The following is a 20,620-nucleotide window of genomic DNA, read 5'->3' as shown; positions in this document are numbered from 1 at the left end:
CATGAGACTTCCGAGGCGCATGTAAGATTTTTACTTAAAATCAATTTTATTCAATATAAGTTAAATATTTATTTAATTTTTATAACCTTTATTTGGACTTCGAACAACATCTCGTCTAGGAGACTACCTCATATTCTGCACCAGACCCGTCTTAGGAGCCTACAGACTCATCTCAGGAGCCTACTCAGGCGCCCGTTGATACACAGGTTTGATTAGTCAACAAATGTTAATGTATTCAATATAAATAAGAAATGATACTAATTATTATATACTTTTCAGGTTCATCATTTGGCGCCTGCGGTGGCGACTCCCGACGAGGAAGGGGTCGAGTTTCCAGACCCAGGTCAGCATGAGGTTCTGCCCGTGCTAGCGGGACCAGATCCCAAGAAGAAGTACATTCTAGTTAAGGGCGCACGGGCCAGGGGAAGAGGAGATGATCATGACTTGGAGCGCCCGGTTATTAAGAAGAAAAAGAGTGATGGAGACGATGGCGAGGGCGGTGGGAATGGTATGAGCCTTAGGCCTAAGGATAGTCTCAGGCATACCACATGTGGGACCCATCCACGATAGTGTATATACATTAGTGTTGTACAGTTTTTCGTAAATATTATATATTTTTTGCATATCTATTTATATTTATAAATATTATCTTAGTTTTTATTATTGTTTATAGTTTCACATCCTAAATTGATAATAAAAAAAAACGTGACACGTTCGAAATAAAGTTAAGCATTAATTTGAAAATAACACGAACCCCTAGAAGATAAATGACGTAAAGCTAATGACTACAAGTCTTCAAACAAAAAAGGACTTCGCGCCCTTTTCAACCACTAAAACGACAATCCAAACTTTTGCGTATCCTTGAAGTATTGAGCCAACCTTATTAATCGTACAAATATAAGTAGGGTTCTATAAAAAATATTGAAGTTCCGGAGTTTCAAAGCACGATTAAAATACAGCTAAACTACGTAAAAATGTGTGAAAATGTAATAAGTGGCTGTTTTGGGTAAATAGTGGACTCCTATAGCGTAGTATTTTACTGCGCTATAGGGGAGAGAAAAATTGGTTTAGCGCGGTAAAATACTGCGCTAAAGCACTTAACCGTGACGGAGCCGTTAAGTGTTTTAGGGCAGTAAAATATTGCGCTAAAGGTACTTATGTCTTTTTTTTGTTGGGATATTTTGGTTCAAAAGATTTTTTTTTGGGTCATTTTGGTTCCGAACTCTTGGTATAGCTAGTTCGAGTAACATAAGGAAATAAAAGTAGGTACATCCATTTCCCTTCTTTTACTAGAAAGGTACATCTTCGCGTACACTGAACTTATAACTTATCCATTATTAGAGTTGTGACAGCCATGCATGAATATTCCTTATGTTGCATTTATATTTTTGCTTCAAATTGAGATATTTGTATGCATGAAAAGTGATCGAAATAAATGAATACTGCGCCATTAGTAGCTATATAGTGTTCTTGAAATCAGTTTCAAACAAACATTTATATAGTTGGCAATAATGGTGCATGATACATAATTACAAAATTAACACATCAATACTTCTGTTGGTGTATTTCATAATATCTGGGACTATACTCTTTTAGAATGGACTTTAATGAACATTTATCTGTTTTCGTTGATGAAAGCAGTTTTGATCACTTGCAATTGCAAATGTAGGTCTCTTTCGGCCAAATAAAGTGGCCAAACTCCATGCTTTGCTTCTTTGTTTTATTTGGAAAAGCTTGGCCCACTGCTTTCTTATTATTGATTATTGATTATTGCTTATGTTAAAATGATATTGCCGGTGAGACTTGCTACTTAATTCACACTCATATGTCATTCAAAGCTAATTATATATTCAACTAATCACCAGGCCCTGGCATATATCTACTTATTTCCTTTTCTTGATTTTAGCCAGTAGTATGTACTCCGTTTCAATCTATGTGTCCTGATTCGGAGTATGACGTTAAAGTAAACTAACTAATTTTCGATGTGAATTGGATATAAAATTTTCAATTTTTTTGAAATAAAATTTCCACATTTAAAAGCTACACAAAAGTAATATAAATCACATAATTAACAATTCAAAATATTTTTAAAAAAATCGAAAAAATATAATCATGATCAAAGTTTAAAAAGTATCTTTTTACTCTCCAAATATAATAACTATAGGAAGAAGCAAACCACCAACAGTTACTTATTACTAGGCTGATCACTCGAAGAGGTAGTAGGAAGAGGAACTATGAAGAGTAGACTAGCTGGGAAGCTTGAAAGTCACAAATTTTATCCATAGATCTGTATAGACTAAGATAAAGAATGATGTTGGTGTTGATAGGATGATAGATGTTGATTGAGACTTGGGGCTTTCCCTGCTTTGTACATAAATACTTTGGTAATAAAATTGTTTATTTACCAATAAAAAAAATTAGAACCATACATAAATTGATACAGAGGGAGTAATAAATTCATCCAGAAATATTGAAATAAGAACTATATAAAAAAACTGGGCAGGATGGAATAAATAGAACGTCTATTTAATTTGCAGAAAACGAAGAATATAATATGCATAATATAATTGATCATATCTAGCTGAGCGATAGAGAAGCAAAACAAAGAATTTAATTATTTTTTTGGGGTGCAAATGGAGTAATATTATAAAACCAATTAAAGAACCAAAATTGTTTCCCAAGCGGACCAAATCTAACAAAAGTCGTACCATACTTATCTGCTTCTAATTTACATTGAGCAAATAAGGACGGAACTTGTAAATACGCAAAAACATAAAGATTTGCTTGCTAGACCATAAGATCTGCTACATATTGAGTGGTACTATTACTTAATTTTTAAAATAATATCTTTCAGCAACCATCTTTATAACATCCTTCTTTGGTAGACGTTTGCTTAATATAACTATTTACCGAATTATGGTACTTGTATATTATTATCAAAAGGTCAATGAATTCATGTCCTCATTTAATCTGGCTAAGCTGATCCTCATTATTAGACTTTTGATGAAAACTTAAGTGAAAGCAAAGTACTAACAAACGCTTGAATGAAATAAAATACTACTAACGACCAAAAATGAAAATAATTAATAAAGTGCAAATTACAAAAAATGAGGGCATTTTTCAGTTTGTAGTCGAAAATCATAAATTAGATGCTAATTAATGCAAGGCAGTATCAGCAGCACTACCCGGTCTGTACTTAAATAGTACTTTCTGTTTTTTTCGCAATAAATTATACTCCACAGTCTTTCACTATTGATTATTTTGGAAGTTTTAAAAAGACACGCTAAATTAATTGCCAACTCATGTTTGTGCCAAAAGTTGATTTTGCAAGTTCAAATTTGAAAGAAAACTTAGATAGTGAGATCAACAGTTAAAACTTTGAATATTTAACTTTAGGAATATATGTAACTGATGTGAAAAATATGCGTGATATACGTTGATTCATTAAAGCATATCCTTTTAACATTGGCTGGCTCTGAAAAAAATATAATTAATCCCCATAAAATGCTAAAACTCTAAACTGGACTATAATTACTTGATGTTTAGTAGTAATAAGGAGCCGTTTGGACATGATTTGAAATTATTATTTGAAACTATGAGATGAAATCATGATTTGAAATCATATTTGGACATGTAATTTGAATTTCTTAAGTTGTATTTTTTCTTATAGACATAAAAACCCCACAAGTTGTGAAAACTATCAAAATATTCTCAATTCTTATGCAATCTTACCAAATGAGCAAGTCATAGTTCATAACAAAATCAATACGCTACTAGAAGACCTTTCTAAAAAATACAACATCAATTGATCAAGCTTTAGTTCAATAAAAAATAAAATTTAACATGAATAGTAATGTAAATACTCTTTAATATAATCATCCCACATGGTAGACATAAATAAAGGTTGGTAAATAATTGGTGGGAGTAATTGTTATAAATATCTATCAACTTATGAGTTTTTTTTTTTTTTACAAAATATAAACTTATGGGTCATGCTTTATATTTAAAAATTTTGAAATCATGATTTGAAACCTAAATCATGCCTTTTTGGATGATTTGGAATTTCAAATCATGGTTTAAAGCCATGAGATGAAATGCATGTCCAATTTCATCTCATGATTTCAAACGCCTACTAATATTCTTCCTTTCACAAAATACAAACGGACAAAAATAAATCAAAGATTTTCACCCCTTCTCTTGTCATGGTCTTGAATCTTGATCATTGCACATTTACCTGATAGGTCAAATCTAGTGCTAGTACGAAATGATTTTGAAAATTGAGAAGCAAGGTTAATACTCTTTTCTTTTATTTTTATTTGTCTACTTTGAACTCTTCACTGTATTTAAAAAATAATAAATGAAGTGCATAATTTACCAATATATCTATATTAATTGGTATATATTTTTATTGGATTTAAAAATAATTTGAAGTGAGTAATTAATACTATGGGTAAAATAGAAAAAAATAAATTATCTTATCTTGATATACTAAAACTGACAAATAAAAGTAAAAAAATTATTTTTAAAATACTGAACGAGTAAAAGTGAATTAGTACATAACTTTCAGAAAGAAATATAAATAGAAGGGCAGAGAAATCCAAAATTGGGAAAAACGAAAGAAGACAAAAATATGGATGGTGGCCAAAAGAGGCAGGAAACGTGGGAACAGATAAGGAAAAAGTTAAAGAAACATTAAATGGGGTGTATATATATATATGGTGTTGTGACAGTCCCCTGTTTCCTTCATGAGTTTCCATCAAATTCTTGAACACATGCATCTCCCTACCCCACCCGACCCTCCCCAACCCCCTCCATCCCCGTATCCATCTGTATTATTATTTGGAGTATACATAAAAAAAACCCCTGGAGTATCTTTTTACTATAATAAGCCACTGTAACTGCAATGCATCCTTCCTTACATAGTACCACAGCATTAAAATTCTCAATCAATAAACATTTATTCCGTCTTCTATTAAACCCCAAAAAAATACTCCTACTCATCATTCATCATCACAACACAACACAGAGTGGCTGAAACTGCAAATTCCTAGTCCCACTTTCCCCTTTCTTTGATCCATATGTGATATGTACTTGTCTCAATTGTCCAAATAAATACACACTCCACACAATCCAATCCCAAAGAATATGGAAGTTCAAGCATATGAACAAGAAAAAGATAATCTTATTCTTGATCTAAGCCTCGAACACGGGTCCAAATCCAATATTCAGACAAGTTCATCGGATCGCGAATCAGGTAATAATAATAATAACAACAACAACGAAAGTACTGAGCCCCGTGTGTTTTCTTGCAATTATTGTCAGAGGAAATTTTACAGTTCACAGGCACTTGGGGGTCATCAAAACGCGCATAAACGTGAGAGAACAATGGCTAAAAGAGGAGCAAAATTTAATGCATCAGCAGATTTTGGTTACGACAAATATTCAAGCATGGCTTCATTACCACTGCATGGTTCATTCAATAGGTCTCTTGGAATTCAAGTCCATTCCATGATTGACAAGCCTAGTAAAAGCACTTTTGGTGCACCGTTATACGGACGTCCTGGTTGGTCAATTAGAAGGCCAATTGAACAGCAGCCTGCTATTGGTAGACTCGGGGTGGAGAGTAATTTTACTAATAATTACAACGTGACAGCTGGAACATCATCAGGTGGTGGTGCTGCTAGGTTTGATAACAATATCCAAACATTTCCTAGTGCGCAGGTTGATGGTATTTCACCATACAGATGGGATAGTGGTGGTGGTCCTCTTCACACTCCAGAAGAATTGAAGAAGCTTGACTTGTCTCTCAGACTCTAAATTATTTGTACTAGTTAGTAGCATTAAGTTTTTTTTTTTTTGTACTTTACATTTTTCGTCCTTGATTTACTATTTTCTTTTCAGATTTCGTACTTAGTAGCATTGCTGGTCGGTAAATTATAGGTCCACTATTGTAAATGTTCTTACGGCTGCACTACTCTGCAGACGACTAGTTAATTCTTATAATGTGATTTCCGATAATTTTGGTAAAGATAATACTCAAATCTTGCCTCCAATGACGGACAACCAAAATGTAAACGTACTTCTTCAATAATTGAGTTTACAAGCTGGAAATGCATGTTTTCACAACTTCAAAAGTCCACATATGAAAAAATTACTTAGTCTTTATGTTGTGATACTTTTGGATTTCGAAAGTTAATTTTTTCACTTATATCGTGATCTTTTAATTTCTTACTTTTATAGCAATTTTTTATGTCTTTTAAATTATTTAATTATTGTGACTTATAGTATTTTTTACGCAATTTTTAAATATATGAATTTTATTTTAAAAAACTTAAAAATTCTATATTCGAAGTCATGATCAAAATTTAAAAAATTCAAACTGTACCACAAAACAAAGGAGTAACTATTTGGCCTCGGATGGGATTGATGCTTAATGCGTGACAAATGCACATGCCGACAAAAATTTCATACCGTTTGATGAATTAATAAAAGTTACCGCTCCAAATATAATCTTGCAGTTCCAATGGTTGGGATTATCCAAAATATGCGGTGAGCGGTTGATGAAATAGACTATCTATTGAGGGGTCATTCTCATTAGGTTGGTGGGGTGGAGGCATGTGCGAAGTGTAAGTTGTGTAAATGACCTTTGTCCACGCTCATTAGAGATCTTGTTAATTAAGTCTCAGAAACATTTTTAAGCTATTCAATCACATCATTATCCTCGTATTTTAATGCTGTAAAATCTTGATTGCATTGATTTCTTACCTAAGAAATCTTTTAAACAGGAACGCTCCATAATATGGTGGGACCAAATTAGTCTTTATGATGGATTTTAAACTCAAATCATGTCATTTTCTCAAAGTAATCCAACTCAAAGCAACAAACAAAAACCACTGACTACCACTAATTAAGGGTCACTAATTAATTATTCCTACTAGGTATGATGTGCATGTAAAGAGAGTTGAGGATCAGAAATCATTTGGCGCGTGCAAGAGAAAAATACTTAATTATCTGTCTGTGTGAGTGAAAACCAAATGAAATTAAAAGGTGTGGGGTTGGTGGCATTACTGATATTACAGAGTAAGTCAAGAAAATATGTTTCTCTGGTGTTTTTATGGCACAAAAAACGACAAATAGTTCGAAAACTTTAAAATGGACAACGTGGGCCAAATGTATGTATTTTCATTGCTTGATTGATGGTTACTTTCTTCCTTTCATTTTTCCCGCAGCTAAGGAAAGCAACATGTACAACTTGGCAGTTTCTCAACCAACTCGATTGAACTCTTTGATCCAAAACATGAATAAGGGTGACAAAATTAACCCATACAAAATATGAAACATTCAATCTATTCAAGTTTGGACAGATTAAATTCCACTTATCCATTTATTAGTCATTTTAACATAAATTCCACTTAGGTACAAGTTTGCCTGGTTTGGGATACGTATAGAAGAAAATTGACCATAATTTTTTTAAAAAATATATTTTAATAATTTTTTATTTCATATAACAAACAAAGAGATTGGTCTAGCATATTGTTTAGCTCATTTTGACTCAGTATTTTAATACTACTCAATGATGAATTTCTTGATTCAATATACCTTCACCTGTCTAAATTTAATCCATACCGTCCGTTTATCACCTCTAAGCATGAGCAAAGGGCCATTTATTGACATTCCAAGTTGTCAAATGAAACGACTCGACTCTCCGAATACCGACTATAGCCTTTGAAATTAAGGGACACGTGTAATCTGATCTGGATTTGGACCAATGAATTTGCACTCTCCACGGCTAGAAATAGACCTACATTGTCCACTACTACAATAGATTTTCTCAAAGAACCTATGCATCTTTTCGATTTTGGATGCTATCCACCCTAAATGAAGTGCAGTGCTGATTCGTATAACTGACCTCAATTCACTTAAAATTGAAGCATACCAGTAGTAGTTGTTATAGCTGTATTGATTAGTGGTGAGGCCACTTGCAGAAATGCAAGAGTTGTCAATACAGAAAGGTTAAAGAATAGGCTTCAACTAAGTTTTCAAAGCATATAACGTGTAAATTTCAGACAAACACGAAGCAATAGGATGTACCTTGGATGTCTTTGTTCTTTTTGGTGGGACACTCATTTTGACAAGGAATGTATTTCTTTGCTAACTATGCGTAAACAGTGAAGGAAATTGCACAGTGAAGGAAATTGCACTGGACCTTTCCTCAAGTTAAAACAACTCATGTGATGGAGAACAAGATACCTAAATAACGTATGCTACAAAGTCATCTAAAAGGTAATACTAAATAAACAAAGGACATGAAGTAGTAACGAGCAAACCGCTACTCTTCTCCCTGTTTGGTAGGTTAAGGAACTATTGAAGAAAAGGAAAACTCCACTTCCTTTTCAATGTGTGTTTCACGGAGAGACTGCTAGTTTATCTGTATGCTTAAATAATCAATAAGTTGGTTGTATCCAACAAAAACCAGACAATGTGGTATGACCCATAAGATAATGCTACTAACTGTCTCATATGTTGCTTTCTATTCCGAAAGCAACTCCCACCCATGAAGATAACATTCAGACTGGGAAAGCAACAACGTTGGACTACTCAATAGAGCACAACAAAAATGATAATTTCATCAAATTCAAACTCACAGTTCATGATAATGCAATAGAAGCTTCCTCTTTTCGAGGGTTTGACCATTTTGAACCATTAAATTTAACATAAAGCAAAGGTGTAGGTAGTGGTAGAAAAATGATGCATGTAGGAACAAGCATTCTACCAGGGCAATAATTGATCTAGACGACCAATGCCTTCTTTCCCCATTACTGGATATAGCTTAGATCATCAAAAAAAAGTATAACAGCTGTTGAATCAATGAGTATATCGTCATCATACTTGGGCTTAATAATAGCGAGTAGATGCAGCTAAACAGTGAGAGCTATCTCAACCTAACCTTCTTGTTTTTAATCTCGTTGAAACTTCTTGATTCAAGTCCGCTAGATTAATTGAGTCGTCCGTCTTTCTTAGTCTAACAAGAATCTATTCCAGCCAAGAGTAGAATTTGAATCCCTTATGACTAATCGGTATTAACAAGGACACAATCATTGGCCAAAGCAATTTTTGAAGCAACCAAAGGTGCACATACTTGAGCGATTGTGAGTTGATTTGCACTAACCCAACGCGTTTCCTTGTTTTGTTGATTGTCTTTTAGGTACCATGTCAACCGGAGATGGAACTCAACTTCCAAACGGGGAAGTAACACTTAATGAATTGGCTTCAATGATAATCGAGATGTCTAGACAAATGGGGAAAATGTCTAGTCCAATGTGGAACCTTGAGGGAGAGATAGGAGCCATGAAGGGAAGCATGAGGGAATCGTCATATTCCCCCCAAGTTCAATTCCAAGGAACTACGAGTAGGGAACATCCAGACCAATCCCCTACGTTGTCACCCGGAACCATTCATCGACTATATTATCCTGCCCCTCAAAACACCACACTACCACCCAACCTTCCAACACCTCAAAAGGACCTACCACCTCCATAAGACCAAACACCGCATGAACCAATGCTAGCCCAAAACCGTCCAAATATCCGACAACCGTACCAGGATGAGCCACCACTTGATGATGATGAGATAGATAATGCTATTCATCAGCGTTATGCCAATCAAGCTTGGGACAACGAGGGCAAGCACAAGGTGCCTATCGAGGTACAGGTGGAAAAAATGGTCCTATCCCTCAAATGGGTAGACAATGAGGATACCAAGCTCGTGAAGGTTACCAAGGTCGTGACCACCGAGGTTATGACTATGATGAAGAACTTAATGGGTAAGGGCCCCGTGCAAGAAGCCAAGAAACCCTTTGAAATGAACAATTAAGTTGAGAAGCAACCTCCAAAGTTTGCTTCCAAAGAAGGAGGTAAGAAATCTAACCCAATCCGATGCTCTAAGTGTCAAGGTTTTGGCCACATAGTAAAGTATCCCAATCGAAGAGCCTTCATTTTGAAAGAAGCTTGTAGTGATGATGACGGAGAATATGAGGAGGAAGATGAAGAGGGCAATCATGGGTATAATGAACTTGAGGGTGATGGCGAGGAAAGTGATATGGAGGGTTATGGTGATGTCACCATTCCAATTTGTTTGGCAAAGAGAGTGTTGATATATATAGCCAAGCCTCAAGAAGGGGAGATTACCATTCTGAATTATGTGACCAAGTTACTAACAGTCCGTAAACAGCTGGAAGGAAGCACTTATGCTGCATCACAAAGTATTTGATTAAAGATGTTCAGTAACCGCAGAGTAAAATGCGAAACAGTTTACACCAAGAAATTCAGAATAGCAGCAAAATGATTTAAAAAAAGAAAAAGGGAAGCAAAGAAAATAAGATGGTGTTGCCAAATATAATTTACCTTTACCTGGATAGTTGGTTTTTGAAACAGTAAGAAACAAAGCCCATATGAGGACATGGCATGATGAAAAACTCGTCAAAAGAGGAAGCTTGCTCAAAGTTGAACTGGCTAAATTGCTACTTGCTACTGAAGTAGATCACAAATACATAAAATAACATTGTTCCTAAAAATTATGACATTATTGGCAGCTCTTTAAGCACCAGCCAAAAATCTCTGTGTAAGAGGTCAACACAAAGCAGTCTGAAAAGTTAAGTAAATACCAGAGAGGTCGAGTAAAAGGAGAAACCTATAACATGGCAAAGCCCACGTGTACACTTTACTAAGATGCAGTGCAAACTTTGTCAATTGAAGAATGGGATCATGATTTTTGAACTTCACATAATACACCAACTAAATTAGTAATGTTGTTGTCCGTCTTCTCTGTAAGGCTCATTTGTCTGATATGGTAGAATTCTAGGAACCTTGAAAAGACAAAAAAATTAGCATGGCAGACTTCCAATTGAGATGAAAAGTGTTTCTTTCTCATTCTAAACCTGCAAGTATAATTTTTCTCAACTAATGAATCCAGAGCATGGTCCGCAAGCAAGTTAGCAAGGCAACACTGGCGGAAGAAATGCAAACACTATCTCTATTTCCTCTCTATGAACGATTTGGCCTTTTCCATCCAGCGAATAAATTCAAGTTTATCTTTGTTCTTCATGTATTGATGTAAGAATACAGAAAGTCCATCGTTTATTCCCCTTGTCTCCAGGAAATCATAAAGAGAATTCTGCAGTTCATCATCCAATTCCCTGCAAATTAAAATTTGAAAAAGAAAGACCAATCAAACTATCAGGTGAACTGCAATCGCTGGAGATGACAGTCCAACAGTTGCACAGGAAAAGAAAACGGAAAGAAAATATACATGAAGAATTGGGAGTACCATCACCAACGCAAAACCTATCAGAACTAGATAATGACTCCTTGCTGAGTTTCAACTATAAATACTCATAACCAGTGGCGGAGCCACACTATGCCGAGGGTGTTCATCCGAACCCCCTCAGCGGAAAAAAACACTGTTTTTACAAGGTTAAAATTATTTTTTATGTATATATAGTAGACGTTGAACCCCCTTAGGCTTCTTCGTATGTTTACTTTTTTATATCTTGAACCCCCTCGGCGAAAATCCTGCCTCCGCCATTGCTCATAACTAAAACAATACAGGAGTGATTCAAAATCATGGTAGTACAAGAGTTGAGGAAATTTTGGGATGTTCAGTTTCACACATTTCCCACTCCTGAAGTCATTACCAAACACAGGCAAATTCAGCAGGAAAACTCTAAATAAGAAATTTTTAGCAATCTAGATGGAGATTAGGAAATTAAATCAGAGATACATACTTAAATGGAGGCCCAACATAAGGTTGATCCACTATGCCTTTCTGCCCACGTGTGTAAACTTTACGAATCTCAACACTGTTTGGCCATGCAGAACAAACAAACTCAAGCACATCATTGCTTTCTCCTTTGAGAACATTCACAATCATAGTTATGTGAAGGTGCACGTCATCTGCTGCAGACACATCACCACCTTTTTTAACAGGAACAGATGCATCAAACATGGTAACTTCAACTCTAATTTCTTCATTCTCCCCAAATTTCTTGTTTAATTTAATCCATTGTTCTCCAGGTCTTTCATCAATGATAAATGAATCAAATTCCGTGATGGGCTGCAATTCAGTAATTGCAAAGATTAGCACTAGAGACATTCCTGAATATGTACGAATACTTATCAACAACGAGCCAATAGTAAAAACAGACATAGTTCACAAATTACCTTCTGCAACACGAATTACTTGGAATAGGTATACATGTGTTGCATCCATACATCAGAGCATAGAGATGAAGCAGATGCAAGATAATTACTAGTTAACTAGTTAAAGTAAGTCCGCATTACATGTATAAGCCAAGAATACACATCTCTGTAGCTTTACAAATTTATGTTTTAGCATTTTCAAATTTAGCTACCACAAAGCCTATTTTTAACGTGTTTAGAATTTATAAGAAATCAGGGTGTGGTAGCTACATGAGCAACATTCAGACTTGACCTTGTGATGCACGGAATGTGTTAATACATATTTTGTTCGGCGATTGTGTTAATTGATACACTTACAAATGTGTGTCTCATCTTTTCAGTGACCCCGTATTTAAATGTATTGTATGCTTCAGATCATATGATGACATTACTTTACTATCAAACGTATCTGATGCGAAGCTAGAGTTCAATAATATCCAATTATCACTTTTAGCAAACAAGCAAAATCTAAGATTCTCTTGTCCTTGTGTTATCTCAAGAGTAAATGAACATTCTCGTTTTCGTGCAGGTATCGATTATCCTATCTACGGTGTGGAATAGATCACTAGGTGATGTCTTCACATCTATTCTAGCCTGGGTGACTAAGTTACCTGGTACCTGTTGCTGGTGAGAGGTAGCAGGTATCCGTGGAATTGTCGAGTGTGCCCAAGCTGGCCCGGACACCAAAGTTATCCCAGGAAAAAAAAAATCATTGCTTTTAACCTGGACAAGAGGAAATTGGTTTGAGATCTTCGGTGACAAAGTTCATTAATACAGTTTACTCTTCTCAGAAGTCACCTTCATCCTACTAGTTTTTTCCCAACAAGCAGCACAACAAAAAGCCCAACCCTACTTTAAGAAAGAGTGAAAATCTATCAGGCTTTCCCGTATACCAGTCACACCTTCAGAAAATGGTAAAGATCATCAAACTCCAGCCTAAACATGGAAAAAAGAAGAAGAAGAAGAAGAAGAAACATGGGGTTTGACAAGGTTCATCTCTTTGCATGGTTAAGAGGGTATTGTATAATGGAACACCAATGTCAATTCTAATCAGCAAAATTAAAATTTTTGCCTTCTCCCCATTACTATATCTCTAGAGTCAATAATTTAATAAATTGATAAGGTCCAGTTGCCTGCTCAAAACATTGGCAAACAGCAACAACAACAACATACCCAGTGAATCCCACAACGTGGGGTCTGGGGAGGGTAGAGTGTACGCAGACCTTACCCCTACCTTAGGTAGGCAGGCTGTTTCCGGAAGACCCTCGGCTCAAGAAAAGGCATATGAAAGGTCAGATACGGGCAAACAAATCAAAGCAATTATGAAAATAAAAACAATGAAAGTAAATAAGCCATTACAAACCAACAGATACTCGCAGAAATCAAGAGACAAGAAACTATAGAGCAATATAACTACTCGTAAGAAAGGATAAACGTGACTACCAGCTAGCCTTCTACCCTAAATTGGCAAACAGGACCACCTGAAATAAACAAAAGGAACTAATCCGCTACACCACCACTGTACATTAGCTAACTTTGCAACCCCCACTTTAACAAGAAAGGAGAATCAGCAGATAAGCTCCTTTTCTCCCTAAGCCTTATGTATATTCAGGATTCATATAAATGATTCAACTTGCTAGCTATTGAGGCATAGCTGTAGTAGCAGGCGCATCAATTGCACCAAATACTGTAGCAAATCTCGGTAGCAGTAGAGTGAAAATATTAATTTGCATCAGAAAAGATTTAGGACCCGTTTGGCCATGAGAATTATTCCCTTTTACCCGGAATAATTTTTACTATTTTTCAAAATCAGTGTTTGGCCATGAACATTTATCACTTGTTTTCCAACTCCATCTTCAGAATTCCAAAAAAAAAAAAATTAAAAAAAAAAGCTCTCTTCTCTCCTTTACAACCAAACACAAAAATACTTGGAATCCTTGTTTGATACAAGCAATTGCGTCATACACGAAAGTGGGGTACCTGAGAGGGAGGAGAACGTTCAAGCTCATAACGAATCTCGTAGCGGAGGAGTCTGAGAATGTTCTCTTCAAATGCTTCTTTACGCATCTCTGATATGTAATTTCTACTCAAATTGAACATCACTGGCTGCTGGAGCAAAACCCTTTTGGCTATTCCTCCTAAAGGTCTAAATAAACGACGTGCCATTGCCATGCTTGTTCTCCAAAGGGCTTAAAGGAGGGTTTATCAAAATCCTTTAGTCGACTGCCAGTTGCTCTGCTCTATACAGCGCGTTTCATGGGCCAAACGGGTCATCTTCCTAATGGACACTTTTGAACGGGTCATCTCTGTTTTGTGTTGCTCTTAACTTTTGTCCCTCAAGCCAAACAGCTTTTTTCGTGATATTTTTACAATATAATATTTCACAAATTATGCATTGAGCCTCAAAAAAATTTATGTCTCGCTGGGCATAAGTTTAAGTTGGAAGGTAAAAATTAAGGGCCAGCCTATTTCAAGGGCAAAAATTAAAGACTTGTTCATTTGATTTGAAGAATAAGCCGTACGATTTCTTTGTTTTGAATGGCTTATGAATAACTAGCTACTACTTGAGAAATAGCTATTTTTTAAGGTGAGCATAAAATTTGAGTGAAAATATTGTTAGACAAATACAAAAAAGGTTGAGCATACGGCACTACAGTTTGAATTTTTGACAAGTGAAACTCCAATGGATTTTAAAAAACCGAACCTTGAGTTCTTAAATGTAAAACCATGAACTCAATGAGTCTCTCTTGAGTTCTCACTTTGACAAGTATTGTGCTAGTGCTCAAAATTATAGACAAATTTCTTGAGTTTTCATCTTTAAATCTACGAACTTAATAATCCTTTACTTGAATTCGAACTCAAAGACATTCTGGAGTTTTTAACTGTAAAATTACAAACTCATGAAAGAGTACTTGAGTTCCACGAAGAATTCATGAAATTCAAGATTTATAAGTTCAAACTCCAGGAACGGTTCATAGGATACAAATTTTCTAAGCAATGCAGGCTTTCCCCGTTTAGTTTAGAGGTATTTTCATGGGATACAAACTTTATAAAACGGCGCTAGATGTTAATTACTCTTGAAATGGTGCTCAATGCTGGTCTGGAAAGTGGCTATTTACCCACTTTGTCCAATAAATTTCACGAGGGCCCAATATCATATGGATCCGGCCCGTCAACTTATAAAGAGAGTAAATAGTCAGTTGGTTTGTCTAATCGCCTAATAATAGGTACTCTCCTCCTTACCGGTCCAAAATATAAAACCCTAAACCTCCCTCACCATCTCACTTGGTCCTCTCCGGCGAACAACTTGTCCCATTATCCATTTGTAAGTCTACTTTTTTCATTCTTTCTCGCGCTCTCCCTGTATGTCTCACACTTTTCCATACTGAGTTTTGCTGATAAAATACGTATACTTATGTGGGCATTGTCTGCTGGTGTTGTATGTTTTTACCATTTCTTATGATTTCAAGCTAGTTCATCTCAACCCCTAAATTGAGTTACAGAGTCAGTGTTTGACAAGTTTGATAGTTCATATATTTAATACCCCTAACTAAGTTTTTGTCCACTAATGCCTATTTCTTCTCTCAGAGATAGCTAACAATGGCAGAGGAGGTTCCGAAGGCTCTAAATTATATACCAGAAGTGATCCTAAAGAAGAGGAAAAACAATGAAGAATGGGCAATCAGAAGAAAACTCCAGCTAGAGCAGAAAGTCAAGAAACATAAATCTGATAATTTTGCTATCAAGAAGCCTGAGCAGTTTATTCGAGAGTATAGGGACAAGGTGTGTATACCTATGAATTGTATCTTTTGTTTATATTGAATTTCTGTTTTTTCCCTTCATTATATACCTACTGTAACATTATTACTTGCACACATCTTGTTATGATTTTCTTTATTTGTGACACATTACATTTATTTCATCAAGCAATTGTTCAATCTTTCCATTTTTTTTCTTTTCGCTTCAGCATTTTATTCTGTTTTGAGTTTCTTTATCTGTTGTAGAATTTTTTTTATCAGGGATTTTGTTGTGCAGCGGAAGTGCATTTGTTACGTTTTAATATATTCAATGTGTGATATTTACTTTGATTCACTTATCCTTTAGTTTGTGTCCCTAAACAAAATGATCTCCAAATTTTCTTATAATCATTTGCAAGTAACCGGCATCTTTTTGTCTTTCCTGGCTATGAAAGTGATTCTGGCCAAATCTTCTCACTAGCATTCTCTAGATATCCTTTAGACATAACACACAATTAATGATGCTCCAAGAAAGAGAAAAGACGGTGCTGTGCAATTGCTAGAAGAAAGAGGGTAAAAGACCTTCTGAAGCAGTATGGACAAAGATGTATGAAGGAGAGATTTATTGCATGTTTAAATTTAGGGGACCAGGAGTGCAACTATTTATTTTGGGTTAGGCCAATACTCTGGATCTAATTTTGCCATAAAATCACCTACATATCAACTTGCAACAGTTTGATTTATAAATTGTTGTAGATTGTTCATTTTCAAAAAATTGGGGTATAGTGTTTGTTCAACATTCTTCTCATCTGAGCTGTTGTAAATATATTTAGGAAATGGACCTTGTCCAAATGAAACAAAGGGGTAAGAAAAGATCCAGACGAGCATTTGTCACGTCTGATTCCAGTCTCCTTTTCATCATACGCATTGGAGGGTGAGTTCCTGGTTTTGCGATCATACTTTACTTTTTGGCTGGAGCAACTAATTTTTGGATCCTAATATTTGTGATTCACTTCAGGAAATCTGATATGCATCCAAAAACACGAAAGCTTTTGTACTCTTTGAGGCTGAGGAAAATCTTCAGTGGTGTATTTGTGAAGGCAGATGCAAGAATATTGGAAATTCTGCAAAAGGTGGAGCCTTATGTCACATATGGGTAGGTTTAAATAACCTTTTCTGCTACTTTGCTGCACATTTGATGAACTCACTTTACTGGATATCCCCAAAGTACTCAAATCAGTAAGTATAGGCATTATGCTTGCTGTACAGCGGGTGACCTCACCTTTTTATCTTACTGGTTTCTTGGTTTTGGTTGATTACTTTTCTCTCTCCGTTGTTCACGTCTAATAGTCCTTGATACATGTTACAAGGTGTTTGACTTTCTCTCTTGGCTATATCACTCTTGTCAAGTTAAAGGTGCTGTCAACCATCTGGTATAACTACAATATGAAGGTGTTCAATGGGTGTCTTAGAATATCCATGCATGATTGTCTAATGTCCTGCGGCAGTAACTAAGCTAGCATTTGCCATAGATTCCCAATTTTTATTTTTTTTTTGAAAAACCTAATTTGGGTGAAGTTTGTATTGAAGTTGAGTATGTGTTTGGCCATAGGTTTTCAAAGCATATTTCACTTTTTTTTTTAAAATAAAATAAAATATGAAACATGACTTATACCCACAAGTTCTAAAAACTATCAAGATTACGCAACTGTACCAAACAAACTTACTTGCTAATTCCAAATTATGTAGAACATTAAAATTGCAGTTTATTCCTTAAGTAGGAGGTTTTGTTTTTGGGTTAAGGGTCAAAAACACACCTCAAGTATCACCTTTTTTTAGTTTCCTACCTCTGAACTATCAGATGTGAGAGTTTCTTATCTAAACTATCATTGACTAGATTGCAAAATACACCTCAACTATCAGTTGTCCACTTTTCCTGCCTGAACTATGACTAACTTGTTTGCAAAATACACCTCATTAAAAGTGAGCAATTGATAGTTGAGGTGTGTTTTGCAAACTAGTTGGTGATAGCTTAGGTAGGAAAAGTGAATAATTGATAGTTAAGGTGTGTTTTGCAAACTAATTGGTGATAGTTTGGGTAGGAAACTCACAAAAAGATGATACTTGAGGTATGTTTTTTGACCATTATCTCCATATTCCTCTATTGTCCTTATCAAAAAAATATCTTTTCCTCTTTGTGATAAACTATGGGCTGTAGAATAGTTCTAACAATTCATGCTTTTGAAGGTATCCAAATCTCAAGAGCATCAAGGATCTGCTTTACAAGAAAGGTGCTGGAAAAATTGACAACCAGAGAGTGCCTTTAACAAGCAACGAAGTTGTCGAACAGGTACCATGAATCCTTCTTTTCCCTTTTACCAAGTTGCTGAAGGCACATCTTCCTCTATCATCTTATTATAGCCTGTGGGAGTTCCTGTGTATTAACTATTTACTGTTTGCAGGCATTGGGGCAACATGGTATTTTATGCTTAGAAGACGTTGTGAATGAGATTGCCAATGTTGGTCCACATTTCAAAGACGTCACTAGTTTTCTGTGTCCCTTTACTCTCACCAAGCCAGAAAAGGCATTGCAGGGTAAGAAAAAGCGATTTGTGGACGGGGGCGATTCAGGCAATCGTGAGGGTCAGATCAATGAGTTGGTCAGCAAGATGAATTAGCCTATTCAAGCGGGTCTATTTGTTCGGTGTATCGTAGTTGTGATAGTGTCATCTAAGAATGTAGCATTTGAATCTTTCTTGTACGATGACAGAAGAATTGTAGTTATGATGCCTAAAACGATATTTATTTCCATTGATCGCAATAGCATTTTCGTTGGTTGTTTCTTGTTAGTTTACCTTTTTGTGTGAAACTAATCTTTTCTGTCGTCAGTGATCACTAAATTCTATGCAACGATCGAAAGGTTCTGGACAGTCTTAGATGCCATAGAGTACTGAACCGAAAGTGAGTGGTGCTCAGGCTAAACCCGTCAACCTGTTCGGGTTAACCGGACCGGTAAACCGGTTCCGGTTAACCGTTTATTACATATCGGTCTGGTTTTAATTTTTTTGGAACCAAAACCGGACCGGTTAAACTGATAAAAGTTAAACTGGTGGGATTTTTTTTTTTTTTTTTTTTGTTAAATAGAGCCGTTGGGGCAGCCCAATGGACCGTTGGGCAACGGTCCATTTGCAAAAATGGCCGTTGCCAAATGGTCCCAAACCCATTTCCCCCCTCCCAATCGCCCAATTTTTTTTTTAACACTTTAACCCATCTCCCACCCCCTATATAAACCCCTCTTCATTTCAATTTTAATTCACACCAATTCACTCTTCTCTTTCTCTCAAATCTCAATCTCTCAATTATAGTTATTTTGCAATAATTAGTCACTTTAAATTTCTCTCAAATAAATATTATAAAGTCTTATTATAGTTTCAATTATTAATTTTGCAATTATAATATTATTGGTGGAGTTGGTGATTTTGCAACAATCCGAAATAGTTTTGGTGGATTTGCAATTCTAGCCGCTTTCACTTTGTTGGAAATTAGTCCGGCAATTTGGTACCTTCGTTCCAACTCTATATTTATTTTTCGCAATTTAATTTACGCAATTTAATTCTAGCAATTTAATTTGTTGCAATTTATTTTCTTGTGATTTATTTGAGTGTGATTTAAATTAATTCTATTTAATAATGGCGAAGAGATTTAGACGTGGTGTCGGTAGTAGTGGTATTGTTAGGCGTTGGCTTAATGAGGAAACATTTGTGGAAGAAACACTTAATTTAGGTATTGATGTTGGTGGAAATAATTCACTTTTAGGTCACGAGGCAATGTAACAACATTATACCAACACTTTTAATGAAATTGATGATGATGATGAAACACAAGCTCCCGAAAATCCCATATGAGATAGATGTCCTGCACAATCACATACACAAGACAAACCGCTTAGAACTCATAAGTCAACCGCTAAAATTTAAAAATTTATGATTAAGGATAGGGAAAGCCAAACAGCTAAATGTACTCTATGTGGACAAGTATTTACTTTTAGGCAAGAAACTAGTAAGGATGGTGGAACGGATACACTAAATGCTCATATGAGAAAGAAACATATGGATGTTTGGGGAGAGCAAACGGGTTCAAATGTGGGGGTATTCAAATGACGATAGACCCACGAACCGGTAAAATTTTTAAGTATGACAAGAAAAAAGAGCGTGTAGAAATAGCTAAAATGGTAGCTTATGATTGTTTACCATTTTCCTTTCCTTCGGGTTTGGGGTTTGTTACTTACATTCAACGTTGTTATAATCCGTTATTTGAGGGTATTCCTAGAAGTACTTGTAGAGCGGATGTTATAGATTTGTATAAAAAAATATAGATTTTATTTGCGCCACGTATTTAATTCTTTAAATTGTAATGTTTCTCTTACCGCTGATTTGGGTCTTAATAAGTTAGATTTTTTTGCTATTACATGTCATTGGATTGATGACAATTGAGTTATGCAAAAAAGAATTATATCTTTTTTATATGATGAAGGAAAAAGTCGTCACGATGGAAAAAATTTAGCGGATTCAAGGTCTACTATTATGAAATTTTTTTAACATTTATAGAAAAACACTTTGTATTACTTTAGATAATGCTTCTAATAAT

The 20,620-nt window shown here is 35.4% G+C and overlaps 3 protein-coding genes across 4 annotated transcripts; 2 read left to right on the top strand and 1 right to left on the bottom strand.

The window, feature by feature from the left end:
- Nucleotides 1-4,828: 4,828 nt before the first annotated feature.
- LOC132634302 (zinc finger protein 3) lies at nucleotides 4,829-6,018 on the top strand. The gene has a single exon (XM_060350571.1). It carries the CDS (start codon nucleotides 5,146-5,148, stop codon nucleotides 5,815-5,817), a length of 672 nt encoding a protein of 223 aa, XP_060206554.1. The 5' UTR covers nucleotides 4,829-5,145; the 3' UTR covers nucleotides 5,818-6,018.
- Nucleotides 6,019-8,579: 2,561 nt separating this feature from the next.
- LOC132633037 (uncharacterized protein At2g39795, mitochondrial) lies at nucleotides 8,580-14,564 on the bottom strand. Of its 2 annotated transcripts, XM_060349233.1 has the most exons (4): nucleotides 14,217-14,564; nucleotides 12,855-12,959; nucleotides 11,783-12,111; nucleotides 8,580-11,194 (listed from the first exon to the last, which is right to left on the bottom strand). In XM_060349233.1, the coding sequence occupies exons 1-4, from the start codon at nucleotides 14,406-14,408 to the stop codon at nucleotides 11,032-11,034; spliced, it is 789 nt and encodes a 262-aa protein (XP_060205216.1). In that variant the 5' UTR covers nucleotides 14,409-14,564; the 3' UTR covers nucleotides 8,580-11,031. The 2 variants fall into 2 exon arrangements, with proteins under 2 accessions (XP_060205216.1, XP_060205217.1); XM_060349234.1 differs by lacking the exon at nucleotides 12,855-12,959 and having other exon boundaries at nucleotides 14,217-14,552.
- Nucleotides 14,565-15,407: 843 nt separating this feature from the next.
- On the top strand, nucleotides 15,408-18,822 carry LOC132633036 (large ribosomal subunit protein uL30z). The gene is made up of 6 exons (XM_060349232.1): nucleotides 15,408-15,561; nucleotides 15,825-16,019; nucleotides 16,807-16,907; nucleotides 16,992-17,129; nucleotides 18,221-18,323; nucleotides 18,436-18,822. The coding sequence occupies exons 2-6, from the start codon at nucleotides 15,837-15,839 to the stop codon at nucleotides 18,649-18,651; spliced, it is 741 nt and encodes a 246-aa protein (XP_060205215.1). The 5' UTR covers nucleotides 15,408-15,561; nucleotides 15,825-15,836; the 3' UTR covers nucleotides 18,652-18,822.
- Nucleotides 18,823-20,620: the final 1,798 nt, after the last annotated feature.

This window comes from Lycium barbarum, chromosome 3 (genome assembly GCF_019175385.1).
Source record: "Lycium barbarum isolate Lr01 chromosome 3, ASM1917538v2, whole genome shotgun sequence".
Lineage (NCBI taxonomy): Eukaryota > Viridiplantae > Streptophyta > Magnoliopsida > Solanales > Solanaceae > Lycium > Lycium barbarum.
The sequence above is the reverse complement of the archived record's forward strand: the minus strand, read 5'-3'. Positions and strand labels throughout refer to the sequence as shown.

Coding starts and splice junctions, on each gene's coding strand:
- LOC132634302 (XM_060350571.1), top strand. CDS start 5,146: ATGGAAGTTCAAGCATATGAACAAGAAAAAGATAATCTTATTCTTGAT.
- LOC132633037 (XM_060349233.1), bottom strand. CDS start 14,408: ATGGCAATGGCACGTCGTTTATTTAGACCTTTAGGAGGAATAGCCAAA. Junction 12,960..14,216: donor AACGTTCTCCTCCCTCTCAG/GTACCCCACTTT, acceptor CCTCTTGTCCAG/GTTAAAAGCAATGATTTTTT. Junction 12,112..12,854: donor CTACCTCTCACCAGCAACAG/GTACCAGGTAAC, acceptor ACTGAATTGCAG/CCCATCACGGAATTTGATTC.
- LOC132633036 (XM_060349232.1), top strand. CDS start 15,837: ATGGCAGAGGAGGTTCCGAAGGCTCTAAATTATATACCAGAAGTGATC. Junction 16,020..16,806: donor TTCGAGAGTATAGGGACAAG/GTGTGTATACCT, acceptor AAATATATTTAG/GAAATGGACCTTGTCCAAAT. Junction 16,908..16,991: donor TTCATCATACGCATTGGAGG/GTGAGTTCCTGG, acceptor GATTCACTTCAG/GAAATCTGATATGCATCCAA.